The sequence below is a fragment of the Larimichthys crocea genome, chromosome XIV (genome assembly GCF_000972845.2).
Source record: "Larimichthys crocea isolate SSNF chromosome XIV, L_crocea_2.0, whole genome shotgun sequence".
Lineage (NCBI taxonomy): Eukaryota > Metazoa > Chordata > Actinopteri > Sciaenidae > Larimichthys > Larimichthys crocea.
In genome coordinates, this window is record NC_040024.1 from 579,164 (window position 1) to 594,952 (window position 15,789).

A 15,789-nucleotide genomic window follows, 5' to 3' on the forward strand; every position below is an offset into this window, starting at 1 on the left:
ACCAGTGAACTGTTGATCCAAGACTCCATGGCAACAGTAGCATAACCAAAGAAATGGTTGAAATCTGTGACGCCCCTAAATGTGAATTTTGAAACCTCTTTCAGTACTCTATAAAAACTTTATTCAAATGTGCGTGACTACGTCTCCACGTGTAGTCTGTGGCACTGTTTCCTGACCATAGACTGTTTAAAGAACGGACGCCGTATCTGTTTTTTATACCAGGCTGTAAACATGTTTATTTCTGCTGTGAAGTTGGACATTTGAACATGGGGACTTATGGAGACTGACTGTGAGAGAGAGCTCATAGAACAATGAAAGGTCATGGGGATTCATCCAAAAAAAATAATCCAGACAGTTCATAAGAATCTCATCTGTGAAATAATAAGACAGGATATAATCTGCTCATTATTCATCCAAACCCCTGCAGTTATTGTTTGACTGTTCGGGGTCATTGTTCAGTTCATCAGCTCTTCTTGTGTAATATGAAATATCCATAAAATATGTAGTCAGTTTACTTAATGATAGAAAAGGAGTCCTTTAAGAGGAAGCTGACCAACTGTTTGTGCTGGACGTCTTGTCCTCTCATAATGCATCCACAATGAGACCAAAATAAATGTCACTTTGTAAATGTTTTTTTAAGGAGAGGGAAATGGATCCAGTGTGGTTGTTGGACAGCTGAGATATACACAATGGGTTTTTGTGTCAACTTGAGTGTAAACAGAGTTTAAAAGAGAACTCCACAGGGGAGGAAACGCTGAGTAAGACGCACATAAACATAAGTATTGGCTGCAGCTAGCAGAAACCCATCCCATCGATGGCAAATAGCATTCTTGGCAGAACTGAAAACTCCTCGTGTGATTCTAAATGTTCAAAGCAGTTTATCTGATCGTCCTTTTCAGCCGCCCTGCTGGCCCTGAGGTCCTCCGCCGAATTCAAGAAGAAAGCCGTGTGGACCAGAGCGTACGGATGGTAGCCCGGAGGAGCCTCGTCACCGCAAACAGAGACGGCTGAGGCTCACTGAGCATCACGGACTGAAAGTGTAGCTCTGCTTGGAGCACATATGAGCATGTCATCTGTCATTATCTGCCCATTAAAGGTTCATCAAACACAGGAAATACTTAATGGATTTGATTTGTGCCTCTTGAGATCTTCTCTTAAATCCAGACTCACACATCCTGATGACATCACTGAATTTAAACAGACATTGGAAGGATTCAAACGCGTCCGATCGTCATTTTCTTTTCATCTTCTTGTTCCATTTCTCCAGCCGATGTTGTCTCTCCTTCAGCAGCTGCCAGACAGTCACGGAGGCGCCTAAAGAGACAACAGCAGCGTCTTTATGACTCAAATCTAACAGCTTGGAAATAAATTATGTGCTTATAAAACATGTGATAACAATCACCTGTTGTAGATGTATTAAAAAAAGAAAAAGAAAAGCGGGATGACTTCCAAATGTACTCTGTGTTTAGTCGGTTAGAGTTGGAGTTGCTACATGTTGAGACACAACGTTTATTGGAATCACCCCGCTGATTACTGGCTTCATGTGACCAAACAAAGACTGCAGCCTGATTTAAATGAAGCCATTCTACTGTTCGCGTAAGACCAGCTGTGGCTCTGTCCTTTTTACATCGTTTAGGGGAAATATTACGTTTCGTATGATGAGTAAAACATTTCAGCACAGATGACGGCAATGCAACGGCACGCTGTGCGCACAGTGTGGGTGTTGCCTCAGACTCTCCTCACAGTGCTGTTCCCATCTTACCGAGAGCAAGAACGGGCAGGCAGAGCATTAGGAGGATGGGCCGGCGAATGTGTTCTGACGTGGTTGAATTCAGAGAGCACGACTTTGGCGGCGTCGCCTCAACATAAGGCAGCGTCTGATATATGGTGACGACTGTGGGGAGAGAAATGGAAAAACAATCAGAGGCAGCAACATGAATGGAACACACAGAAGATGGTGAAGTGTTCCTTTAAATAGTTTTCATACTGATGTTTAAACATTTCTCTGGATGTGGTGTTTGGAAAGAACACACACCCTGCCAGAGGAGGAAGGTTATCTGACTACTGCTGCCTGTGTGTTGCTGATATACTAGAGCTGTGTGTGTGTGTGTGTGTGTGTGTGTTTGGTGTGTGCCAACTTCCTGACATTTTATCATCCCCTTTGCTTTCCTAACTCATTTCCTGTATGCCTTCACAAAACTTCCTGTCTGTGTCCGACTCATTAGGCTCGTATTGTTCGACAATGTGTCTCAGCTCAGCTTTCACTGACAGTTTATGAACTTAAATATAGTGAGAGGCAGCGTGTTGCATGTTCACGAAATGACTCAGTCACCTTCAGTGGCCACTGACAGGATGTATAAGGGGATCCGGAGTGTGTAGCGGGCCCACAGCATGGCGATGGATGGTTTGTCCATAGAGCACAGCAGCTCATGGGTGTATCTGTCATCAAACAGGCACACAATTACACACTTACTAATTATTTATCATGATAAGACAACACTACACTCAGCAGCTCTCTGTATTGTTTGCAAAAATGGATTAAATGACATTAAAATCAAAAATACACCAACCCTACACCTGGGCTTTTTAGCCTCTTTCAGTTCATGTTTTGGTTTTACAGCCCACAAGTAGCCAAAAAATAAATTCATTTCGGAATTATAGTATTATCCAAAGTGTTCACTCACACACACAATCATCAGGATCAGTTTGGGGTTAGTGTCTTGCTCAAGAGCTGAATTTGAGAAGTAGGGCCGAACCTGCTACCCTCCAATTCATCATCATCGATCATCAAACTGCTCCTATTCATACTCCTGACTGATGCTGCATTTCCAGATCTCAGCTGGTGATTTTGGGGAGTGCAATGTTGTTCATTACTACCGGCAGAACTAACTTGCATAATAAACTATGAAAGAACAAGAATGTATTGTGTATGGGCAATGGATTTGAACTACTACTGTGCAATATCAACCAAATCTAGTTTGAATTACTGTAATTTATACAATGTTTACATGGGGGGTATTCCGGAATCATTTTCTGTAGAGGCACAATAGCAAATCCAGATGAATCCAGTCCTGCTGATGATTTTACTATTGTTGGTGAGAAGGTGTACCACCTTCTCACCAACAATAGTAAAATCAGTAAAACATGTGAGTTCATCCTCTGGGGAACATGAACTGTCAGTAAATTTTGTAGTAACATACACTTCACCAACGATCTATCCTCTGAGGATCACGAATGCTCACAAGATATCTTGCCTTGGAGCAAATAAGTGACAATAAGTGATAATAAATTCCCAAACTGAGAATACGTCATCATCCTTCAGCACTGCTGCCAGAGGGACAAAACAAACAACAAAACATTTTGTCCATTTAAAGAATCTGGCAGTGCAGGTGGTGCTCCTGTATTCATAGGAGACCTGAAATGTGTTATCTATCAAAAGAAAGTGCAAACAGGCTGAAGGGAAATAACAAGCTGTAAGTGATGTGCTCACCGTAAGAGGTCCAGAATGTTCCAAAGGAAGAACAGTACAAACACGACGGGTTTGCTCTGGATCTCCTCCACCATGATGACCATGATCAGCAGGAGGTTCTTCTCCATGACCTGAAGATCAGACAGAACATTCAATCCACCAACTGCTTCATATGTATTAAACAACAAACAATTTCATATTTGTCAGATTTTATAACATCTGTATGATTAATGAAATTCCAATGAGCTGTGATACACACTTGGACGAAGCGTGGAAGAAGTCTGGCTTTCTCAATCCCGTCCGCGATATGGAAGAGCTCCAGGATGGAGAGCAGCTGGCACAGACTCATCACTAAGCCGATAGAGTAAAATGTGTCTGCTAAAGCATCTGCAGAGGGACAAATCAGATTCTATCATCACATCAGCCATTTGGTGAACACTCATCCTGCTTCAGCTGGAGTCTGAAACTCAATGTTTTGCTTTGTTAAAACTCACCTCGACCAAATGTGAGGAGCCTGGCTATGCTGTTGGCCAGTATCCATGTATGCCCGCAGAACTGGAACAGGTTGTACGAGAAAATGTAGGCGAGCCTGAAGCTGAACCTGTGGGGGAAACACAGGTTTAGCATGGAGCTGGTTTCAAACTGCCAATTAATTGTCATTAATTCATTCACGTCTGGCTTCCTGCCAGAGTCAGCTGATCATGTTAATGTTATTAGTTTCCACCTGTGCACAGGTCTGAATGTCAGGAAGATCTGTTTACTGCAGAACTGCTGACACACTTAAATCCTGATGTCCTCATTAACCATCAGCTGGAACTATTTTGAGTAAATGAAAGTGAAAACAGATGTAAAGTCTGTTTGCTTTAAGTGTAACTCTAATATACTTTAGACTTTTTATTTCTACTGTACATTTTTATTTTCTTTACATTTAGTTGGAGTTAGTCGGGCAGTGTTAACATTAGCTTGCTGCTTACACGTTCACTTTTTACAATGAAGCACTTAGAATCGAGTCGTTTTTAGTACTTGAGGAGTCATTGCACCCTGACAAGAAATACTTTACTAACTTACTCTATAACCACAAATGTGTTGTTTTTGGAGTAAACAAACAAGACATAATGTGTTTTATGTCTTTAGTGTTTTATGTGTGTGTGAGATTTGGAAACTTTATTTTTAGAATAAGGCAGACATGGAATATAATCTTCATAACTATGTTTTTATTCATGTATAATCACCTGAAAATAAGAATCTTTTTGTTTTTGTTATTTAAAAATTCTCCTTTTATATCTACAGTGGGAGCAGGTCCTCTTTCATGGAGTCTGCCATATTAAAACACTGTTTCTACAGTAGCCCAGAACAGACAAACTAAATACTAAGTCCAGACAGAGCCTTTCAAATGATGTTTTTCATTTAAACTAAGAAGGTGAGGGTGGTGTGAGGAGATTGCAATGCAGCAATTACACCACTAGATTGCAAACTAAATTCTAAACACTGGACCTTTAAATGTTTGATGGAGCCAGGCTAGCTACTTCCTCCTGTTTCCAGTCTTTATCCTAAGCTAGGCTAACAGCATCTAGGCTTTACTTAAAGGACAGATATGAAATTGATTTCAATCTTCACATCTCACTGTCAGTAAGCCGGTAATATACTTTTTTTTTTTTCCATTTTTTTAGTATATTTTGCTGCTGATACTTTACTGAAGTACAGTGTTGTGTGTGGGAGCTTTACTTCTGGAAGTACTGACATCATTGCACTTTTACGTAAAGAGAATGTGGTTACCCATCAAACCTCCTCAGAGTAACCACTCATGTTCATTAACTCTAAACCCTGCAAACCCCTCAGAACCAACTGTTTCACTTCCAGTGGGTCTGAACATTGAGATAATTGGACATTTCTCAGAGAACTTGAGTATGCCCTTTATGAATACATTGATAGGACTATAGGATTTTTTTTTACATATCTTGTAATAAGTTATATAAGATCAGAGGAACAGTTTCTTGCAACCCTAATGCCTAATTATGTGCCCAATACTATACTATTTACTCTTTACACTTTCTAGTAATATAGATTCTTTCCCATAACAGAGGAAAATAATATGGAAATGTAGATTTTCATTAGAGAATGATAAAAAACAAAATAATCTTATCTTTCGCTCTAGGTAGTTTTATAACTTAGTCTATGTTTCATGAGCTTATCTTGGATATAAAATCTACAAAATAATTCCAGTCCTTCAGATACATTTGCACTCTAATCCCTTTTTTTCAGTACTGTAGCGGTTAATGCTCAGAATATGACCGTAAATAGATCTTTGTATGAGATTCCTCAACACGCCCTGTTGAACATTCCTTCCACAGTGAGAATTCAGACAACTCTCACAGTACTCACTCACATTCTCCCTCTCAGGTCTTGTTTTGCTCCTTTCCTTGCAGGTACTAATGTCGGATCATATTCCTTGTGTGAGTGTGAGGACAGTCATTTTTCCAGGTTGTAGTTTGTGGCTCCTCGCAGCAGATTTCAGCAGCAGACAACTGGAAGCTGAAAAAATGTTGCAATATCTGTGTTTTGTAGTAGCTTCCTCAGACCAATTACAGTTATTACTTTACAGCGAGGAGAGGAAGTGGACATTCCATGTGCTGAGCGTGACGTCACATAGTCCCACCCCTCCAAAGAAAAATATGAACTGTTTGCCAAGAACTTGCAGACTCAGGAGAGAGAGCAGCAGCAGGAAGACAATAGACCACACACAGTCAACACATGTGTAGAATGTAAGACTTAAAGCAGGAGCGAGTCCAAGGATACCCTCACCAACACCGACTCCTGAAAGTGAATGTGAGGGAGTGCAAATTCCTGACATACTGATGTATTTCTGTTACTGACCGGTGATCTACTGGACAGTAACACAACAACACACACCACATGTAAGCTTTTCTACACAGCTTTAAAATGCATGCAAAGTGTGATCAACAACAAATGTTTAAATCATCTGTCTACATGAAAAGAAATTGTGAAAAGCAATTGTTAGTCCATCTCTCAAGGCTTCAAACTTCATTCTGTCTGTGGCACTCAGCTCCAAACCCTTTGGTTCCTACTAAAAACTAAAAACAGGAATATATACATTTTAGAAAATGCTCAGTAATTTCCTCACACAGCTGCTCATTCTAGTTTTTATCAAACATAACTCAAAAAGGAGGAAATAATGCATTAGTTGGGGACTATTTCCAGCGGCGGATTAATCCACATTTGGTGTTTTAGTGAGTATTTGTAGCAGCAAGACAGTGTGTGTGTGTGTGTGTGTGTGTGTGTGTGTGTGTGTGTGTGTGTGTGTGTGTGTGTGTGTGTGTGTGTGTGTGTGTGTGTGTGAGAGAGAGAGAGAGAGAAAGAGAGTCAAAATAAACTACAGTGTGTGTTCATGGCAGTGAACATGTCAGCCTGTGTAACAGTGTGGCTCATTGATACACAGAATAGTTAGTAGATACATTCAGTGTCAGTTTGGCGCTGCACATGGGAATTATTAATGAGAAGAAAAAAGTACAACATATGATATGATTATACAAAGTCTATATTATGTATTATTATTCAAAAGAAAATTAGATGCAGCTCTAACCTTTCTGCAAACACTAAGTATAAAATAAAAGTATACACTGCTCTCTAGTGGAGGAAAAGATGAATTCATCCTGCAGACATCAGAGTCATTCTGAATGAATCCAGCCTGCACGAGACAAAAACTCACCTGAATACAGCAGACTTCATTTATACTGTCACAGTTTGTAAAACAGTTTTAATCAGCTGCTCCAACACTTCTAGCATCATCTAATGTGTGTGTGTGTGTGTGTGTGTGTGTGTGTTCGTGTGTTCACTGCAACAGAAAATACAAGAAACTGCATACACCTACACCATGATGTCATGCTGTATCTCTGTTTTTAATCCATTGCACTATATATATGCTATAGTCTGTATAGTATTTTGATTATTATTCTGTTTTTATTGTTATTACAATTTTTTCTAGAAGTTTCTATCATAGTAGGTTTCATTTCATGTGTAAGCATGCAAATTTTATTTGTATAGCCCAAAGTCACAAAGTACATTTGCCTCAGAGGGCTTTACAATCTGTACAGGGAGTGACACCCTCTGTCCTTAGACCCTCGGTTCGAGTGAGGAAAAACTTGCCCACAAAAAACCTTTAACAGGGAAAAAAGGTGGAAGAAACCTCAGGAAGAGCCACAGAGGAGGGATCCCTCTCCCAGGACGGACAGACGTGCAATGGATGTCACGTGTACAGAACAAATTAACACAAACATATTGTACAATTACAATGACTGACAAAATGACAATGAATTACAATGAATGATAAAATGATTACAGTAGCAGTGGAACCTGTGATAGAGCTAGAGACACACAGATGCACAGCAGCAGCAAATCATCAACTAACTATAAACTGTAATGGAGATATGGTAGCAATAATGACAGTAATAATGTATATTAGTAAATATATAGAGAGAGTCCTACTCTCAACTAAGGGATGACCTGAGCCAGCCTTAACTATAAGGTCTGTCAAATCTTGAAAACCTTAAATCCTTGAAACCTGGTCACAATAATGAAGAACACACACTTGTGTGTGTTTACAGTGTTGTCCCTTAATGTGTGTGCGGCAGAAAAAGTTACAAGGGTCAAAAGGCATGAAGGCATCAAAGTCAGAGAGCAGGGGTGTGTTACACACTTATATGACACTTCAATTAATATTAAAATATTCAAATAAAATACAGTCGAATTGTCTGTTTCACCCTACAACTCATGTTCATGCTGCTTTAGGTTTGATTTGTTTTAGTACATTTGTCTGTAAAGGTGTTTTTGAACTGACAGAACCAGACAAAAAGACAGTTTGTGGTTTGAGGAGTTACAGTATGTGCTTGAACAGCAGCAGTTGGTGGTTCAGCCTGTTCAGGCATGTTGGTATCAAACCTGGAAACCTCACTGTGATGACTCCAGGAAGCTGCACCAAGAAATATGAACTAAACCAGGCTGAGCTAACACCTTTTAACTTGGATCACTGTACACGGTCCTTTTATTTGGCTGATGGTTGAAAACTCATCCTCTTACTATCTGCAGCAGAACTCTGAGATAATGAAATCCTGCATCGGTGCATCCCATCCCAGCATGCACTGAGAGAACTTCAGGGAGTGAGACATGCAAAGGCGTGTTGGTCCACCACTGGTCTTACACAGTTAAACTCAAGTTTAGAGTTGAGAGCACATGATGGATATGAACACGTCTAATGTTTTAGTATCTCGGCCCCCTCACTGTGCTGATGAAAGGTCAGTGACAGATGGAAAACAGATTAGTGTGCTTCTCGTCTCCGGACCTCAGATAGTTGTTAGCACTATCATGTCCTCCTCCTGCAGAATGCACGCTGTGTTGTGACCTTTCTACCACTGCTGTGGGGACATATTTAAAATATTGAAATATTCTGAAATTGGTCCATGGTAACAAGTTGGAGTCTTTGTTAGAGACAGAAAGAATCTGATTGGTCAGAGTAAAACTCACACGATCCCCAGTTTCTCTGTGACACTGTCACACTGTGACTGTGTCAGTTCATTTATTAACATGGAATCTCGGGGCTGTCACGCAGGAAGCTATCAGCTGTTATGGCTTGCATGAATTTGGTGACGTGACTAAAACTCTGGCGACTTTACACTTTTATTTAGCAGCAGTCAAATATTGAGATGATCCAAGATCTCAACAACCAACCGTTACGTAGACACAGTGGTGCTTTAGCATGCTAACGCGATCGAAATAACAATGCTAATATTCAGCAGGTGCAATTTTCATCACGTTCACACCCTCAGCTTAGCATGTTAGCATGAAGCGATGTGGCAATCCATCCAGTAGTTTATGACATCTCGCAAATGGACTGACCGACCGACAAACATGATTGCTGTCAGCCATTTTGCCATCTTTCATCATCCCTTGGTTTGATCCTCTCTGATGACATCATCAGGGTTAGGATGCTTTCAGTGGTTGCTGGTGCCTCCATTGAAACCGAACGACAACCTCTGTGGCTGCAAGATGACTGGCTACAGATTCAATCTCCATAAGTCCCCATGTTCAAATGTCCAACTTCACAGCAGAAATAAACATGTTTACAGCCTGGTACAAAAAACAGTTTTGGTCTCTGTAGCTAATTGCCCCGTTCATAACAACTGTACTGAGGGTGAATTTATATACAACTCACCTCTTCACATTATATTAAGGTCCGTTTGCCCATTTTAGGATTAGTGGGGAGGTGGCAGAAGCAGGACTGCCAAGAAGTCACCACACTGAGCTTCACAACAGCTCTTCAGAAACCTGTGGGTGACATTATGGAGACTACGTCCATGTTTTATAAAGTCTATGGTTGGAACACAGCAACAGATTTGGCACGGAGGCAAGGAGAGGGTTCCGCTTCATCAGCAGATCAATGTTAAGAAAAATCACCTTTCAAGTCTGATTATCTGGTCTGGGACAATAAACTTATAGAAGTTTAAATGTGCATTGCTACCCAGAATCCTTCTATTTTAAGCTACAACCAGCTGCATGAAGCAGCATGATGAGATCTCAGTAGGTGGTAGGATCAGAGGTAGCCAGGAGCCGCGGTGGCACTGCAGCCGATTCATAACAGAACATGTCTGTTGCCGGGCGAGAGCACCTTTACTTTCTCAGCCTTTAGAAAACTCCTCCCCAGAGCCACATGAAGACATGACATAACTATTTTCACAGGCTGAGTAGTATTCCTCGGGATGAGTAAACTGATCTTCATGTGTAAAATCTGCAGAGCGGCTCTTTAATCATGACTCATGCTGATAAAAAGTGTCTGAATGAGTCTCTATCAGCTGCTAAAGGAGACGTCCGGCTGTGCTCTGACACACAGAGAGCTTCTACTGACTCGTCAGAGCTCCAAGCAGTATATAACATAACGTATAAGTATTATATGACCTAAATGTTAATGATATGCATATATTTATGTTTGATGCTATGGAGACATACTGCAGACTGTGACAAGGACTGATGACAGTAGTGGATGTTTTAGCAAAGGAATGGTTCACTCTCCTCGTTAACTACTTATGTCGCCTTCATAATCCTTTTTGACTAATGGCCTGACATGATTGACCGCCTGCTGTTTTAATGTGGACTCCACAAGTAACTGTATCTCCTCAAGACTCGCAGTCACCAGGTCAGCTCTAAAATAGTACGCTAAATATATCCTGTTTGTGACCCGGCTGGGTTTACAGTAACTCAGCTCCAGTCACCGCGAGGAGCAACAACTGAGCTCCTCATTCTGTTTTGGCCCAGCAGACAGTTGGAATTTCAGCAGACGTGAAATGAGGGCAAATCTGCAGATGACTTTGCTTGCGAGACGCGAGAGGCTACATTAACAGGCCGAGAGTGTCCCGTTTCTGGTTTCAGCCCCCGCTAAAATAGAAACCTGAAGGCTGCAAAACATGCAATTTTTGAATGTCTTTTCCTCATAGATTATTATTGTATAACAAAATGCATTTACTGTGACATGGATGGATTAACCTGCTTGGAGGCCCAGAGACAAAATGAGCTGCTAAGAGTTCCACTGAGCCCCCTTTGTACCCCCCCCCCACTGTGCATTGTCAACATTATTTCTTGCACCAGGTTTGATCTGTGTGATTTTATTAGACATATACTACAGTTCATATATAATATCAGCTGAAAAAAAATGAAACTAGGTTTTATGCTTCCTTTAAAAGTTTTGTAGTATGCTTCAAAGTATCCTTTGTCAGATCGCCTATCAGTGTCTGAAACTGTCTTTCTAATCGCAGAGAGGTCAATAGAGACATTCTGACAATCACACCCATCTCACACAGTGATTGGTCTGCTGCCTGCTCTTGTTTACGTCTCCATCTGGAGAAGTCTGATCTTTTTATAAACCTTTGTAGGATTGTAACTGTGGGAGCTGCTGGTGGAGACTTGTATCACATTGAAGTACAATTAGGTCCAACTGCATGTTCACCTGGCCTCCTTCGACAGCAACAGAGAAAATCTTTGAGAACAGATCACTTATTCCAACATTTCACACAGAAATGTTAACATTTGGGTACTGCAACGTTGGAAAAACGTGAAAATCATCTTAAATTGGAGGTCTGCCAGACACTCAGATCAGTCCAACAAAGCTGTCCACCTTTTCTTTGAGATCTCAGAGAATAGAACCGCTCCAGAACTATCTCACGACTTAGCCTGAGCACATCTGAGTTGAAACCTGAATCTCATGTTGATGAAGAGCTCTTGATAGGACAGATTTTCACTGAGGTACTCACGATTCCATCACACCCAGCTGGGTGGCTCTGCCTCATTCGTTATGCCTGTTTGGATTGTAGCTGTTTCTGCTTTCCTCCTGTATCCATACTTAAGCCATCAGTTCCCTCACATACAGTATATGCAACTAAATTGTTATTGCCAAATATATTATGGAAGAATATGTCTTCAATGCATGGTAAAGCAGAGGGACAGGTTGTGGTGGTTGGTTGGCGTACAAAGTGCCGGTCACTAGGTTGCATGTCCTGCTTACCATACCTTCTGTATGTGTAGTTATGTTTAGGCTACAATAAACACAATTCAATTCAGTTTTATTTATGTAGTGCCAAATCATAACATAACATAACAAAACATACATTTTTGCAACGTTACATAGGTGAAAGAAAGCAGTCCTCAAAATTTGTTTTATGTGGACATTAAAGGACAAATCCTGATCAAAAACAACTCCAAGTATCTTTACAGTGGAGCTGGAGGCCAGGGTGATCCCATATAAAGTAACTAAGTCTCTAGAAAGAGAGTTTCTGAGGTGTTTGGGTCCAATTACAAGAACTTCAGTTTTGTCTGAATTTAACATCAGAAAGTTCCAAGCCATACAATTTTTATCCTCAAGGCATGTTTGAAGTTTAGCTAACTGTTTGGTTTCATCAGGCTTGATCGAATAATTGGGTGTCATCTGCATAACAATGAAAATGAATGGAGTGATTCTTAATAATGTTGGATATAATATAATATAATATAAAAGCTGAATAGAAGTGGTCCTAGCACAGAAGCTTGTGGAGCTCCATCACTGACTTTGGTGTGCATGGAGTATTCATCATTGCCATGAACAAACTGAGCAGGTCTAGACCATACTCTTTATAATATTATTTACAGAGACCCATAATATAATATAATATAATATAAAAGCTGAATAGAAGTGGTCCTAGCACAGAAGCTTGTGGAGCTCCATCACTGACTTTGGTGTGCATGGAGTATTCATCATTGCCATGAACAAACTGAGCAGGTCTAGACCATACTCTTTATAATATTATTTACAGAGACCCAACAATTCCCACCATGAGCAAGCACTCTGTGACAGAGGCAGACCCTGGCTCATTGGTACATCAAGCAGGACTACAGCAGCAGGCTTGACCAATCACAAATTTGAGTGTCAAAGGTGAAAAAGCCCTAAAATATCTTTAACAGAAAACTTCTATACAGAATCCTCAGACTGCGTCAATGCCAACATCCAGAGGACAGAAGAGACAAAAGTATGACTGTGTTTTCACAGCAGTTAAGCAGTGAGTGATTAGTACTAGCATTATTCAGATCAAACCAATACAAACCAATAGCCAAACAGTAAACCTGGGGCTGAAGATGTCACATATTCTCTGCATGATTCTTCTCAGCATTACTATCGTCTCATGTTAGTCTATGTTAGTCTACAATGTAGGCTGGTTTTTCACGGCCTTAGACACAAGTAGAGCAGAGTTTCACCCAGTTGAGCTCAGGTTCATCGTTCATTTTGTTGCCTACCAACAGCAGACATCACAACCCCTTCATAGCCTGGTGGTGAGATCAGGGTCCATGCCAGCCAACCATCAGCATGCCAAGTTATTCATTCCAATTAGACTGGACTCCCTGACGCTGGCTGAGTGCTACAGTGCTGTTAGCTTTGATGGCGGTTCTAATCACTTAGATACCTGTCTCACCCTATTAACACTGATGCTGAGTATTTTTATTCTTAGATATACTCTTCTCAGAGTATCTGGCAGCAGAAGACACGACAGTTAAAGTTGCAATATCTTATTTTCATGATGGATCATGTGAGTATGTGTAATGTGAAATTGGTCACTCCCCAACTATGTAGTTCTGCTTAGTTCTACTTAGCTTCTTAGCCTCTTTTAGCTTGTTGTTTTGGTTCACTCTCACATAAATAAAATCTAAGATTAATATTATTCTTGTTGTCTGACTGCAGCAGCTGTTTTTAGCTATAGGATCAGGCTCAGGGACTGATATTTTGTTTATAATATCTAGTATAAGAGTTTATGAATTCTCCTCTTGACACTGGTCTAATATTAGATTGAATCAAACACTCTACAGTCAGGTTATTATGTTGTCAAATCTGAATATTCATATTCGGCAACAGATTCCCGATGAAACTGCAACCCAGAGCCATCTGTCATCTGTGGAACTGTAACTCAAGACTGTAACTAGAAATTCTTCTTCATATGTTCAGGGAGTGTTCAGGACAGTTGGGGCATGGTAACAGTGTCAGCTGGTCCATTCTCCTAATCCATATCTGTGTTCCCGTAACCATGATTGTCATATTAAGTTAAAGGATGCCTTCTGTTTATCAAGTGTGTATACAGCTGTAATCGATGCTCAAGGATACGTGACAAGTTACTGAGACATTGAGAGTTTTTGTTTCAATTAATTGTTTGAGATGAAGATATAGCCATTGCATGCTTCTACTTAGATCTACATTTTACAACTCTATATTCAGGATATAATATCACTGTAGCATGAACTTGAAATATCCCTAACTTTTTGTGCGATGCTAATTCCATTCACACACAGAAATTTGGTGTTCAGTATCTTGCCCAAAGACACTTTGACATGCAGACTGGAGGAACCAGGGATTGAGCCACAGATCATGTGATTCGTGGATGACCTGCTCCAATGGAATGGATTTATTCGTTTTTAAAAACACTTTATGTGGCAAAATACCAGCCGGTACACACCCACACAGGTGTTTTCACTTCATTTAGTGGATTAAAAGGTTTCACCGTGTTGACTTGTTGTGACTTCATTCATTTAAGTCCATTGAGCTGAGTGCAAACAGTGTGTGAGTGTGTCGGCCCTTTAAAATGTGTTTTTTTATCCTTCAGTGATGGAACTACAAAAGATGAGCTGTCCGTGGTGCTGAAGGTTCACCTTGATGTTGAATTTGGGCTTTTTCATTTCATCAGCTCGGCCATACCCACAGATATCTTCAATTCTCCTCCAGACTGATGTTAAAATGTTGAAGTTTGTAGCTTTGTTACAGGAAATGTGTGGAAAGCAATTTACTCCACCACAATACTTTGTTTTAGTGATTTTACACTGACTCTGATTTTACATTGTCCATGTCAAAGTTTATTTACTCATCATGGTTAGTTCTACTCAGCCTGCAAACACAGCTGTATAATGTCTTCTGTGTCTCTGGACAAGAAAATGAGTCACTTCTCTCCTGTTACGTCTCCCCTCTGAACTGAAGACAACAATCCTTTAACCAGAGAGCTAAAGATGCTATCAATGGATCATCTTTGGAGCTTGATGCTCAGAAGTTAGGGAGTCTCAACAGCTGCTGCACAGATCTTCACTTACTGTCTTTAAAGTTGTGCCTCGCAAATCCTTTAACTTTATGGCAATGCTAACTTAACAGCAATTTTCCATTTGTCTGTGTGAGAGTCACTCTGATTTTCAGGTGGGCAAACTTTCCAGAAACCTTCTCCATGCTGTTGTGGACTATTTATTAAAGCACATCTCGCGTATTCTTGCAGAGATTTAAAGCATCAGAGGTAGCAGAGGAAGTCTTCAGTCTTTTTAGTTTTATTTCCATGAATCAGTCTTTTGGCACACTGAGTTCTTCTGGATTTTTAATAAAGAGGCAATGTGTGGCTTTCCCCTGCTACCTGCTTGCACACTTCAGCAGCCACATAATGTTTTCAGATATTTTATTGAGAGATCCCATAAAAAATCAGAAAACCGAATCTGTGCAGATCTGGATTGTGATCTTACCAAAAAATATGAAATATGGCAGCAGAATTCACTGTGACCTATTTATACTTTGCCTCCTGCAAAGGCCCCTGGTTGTCCCTGGACCAGGACTGGCCCACACAGAATATAATCCTGTGAGAGCTTTAGCAGTCAAACGTGCACAGAGGCTCACCCCTCATGGGGGTGTGTTGTTGCTGACTTGTTGTCACTTGGGTGTTTATCTGCCAGGCGGCCTTCATCTGGAGGTGTCACATAGGGCCTGCACA

General features: G+C 40.6%; 2 protein-coding genes across 2 annotated transcripts in view; one reads left to right on the top strand and one right to left on the bottom strand.

The window, feature by feature from the left end:
• The window catches only part of focad (focadhesin), a 44,331-nt gene extending 43,221 nt beyond the window's left edge, over nt 1-1,110 (top strand). Inside the window, exon 44 of the mRNA XM_027288015.1 lies at nt 900-1,110. Within this exon, the coding sequence (XP_027143816.1) occupies nt 900-973 (74 nt within the window). The 3' untranslated portion in view covers nt 974-1,110. The remainder of the gene's footprint in view (nt 1-899) is intronic.
• Nucleotides 210-6,094, bottom strand: hacd4 (3-hydroxyacyl-CoA dehydratase 4). Its single transcript, XM_010741223.3, has 7 exons — nt 5,856-6,094; nt 3,964-4,070; nt 3,729-3,856; nt 3,491-3,600; nt 2,333-2,439; nt 1,763-1,894; nt 210-1,314 (listed from the first exon to the last, which is right to left on the bottom strand). Coding segments are annotated over exons 1-7 (669 nt in total). The 5' UTR covers nt 5,858-6,094; the 3' UTR covers nt 210-1,231.
• Nucleotides 6,095-15,789: the final 9,695 nt, after the last annotated feature.

Bases quoted from the DNA above. Each gene is read 5' to 3' on its own strand.
- hacd4 (XM_010741223.3), bottom strand. The intron at 3,857-3,963 runs GTGAGTTTTAAC...GTCCCTCTGCAG, and splicing joins GCTCCTCACATTTGGTCGAG to ATGCTTTAGCAGACACATTT. The intron at 1,315-1,762 runs GTAAGATGGGAA...TTGTCTCTTTAG, and splicing joins CCTGCCCGTTCTTGCTCTCG to GCGCCTCCGTGACTGTCTGG.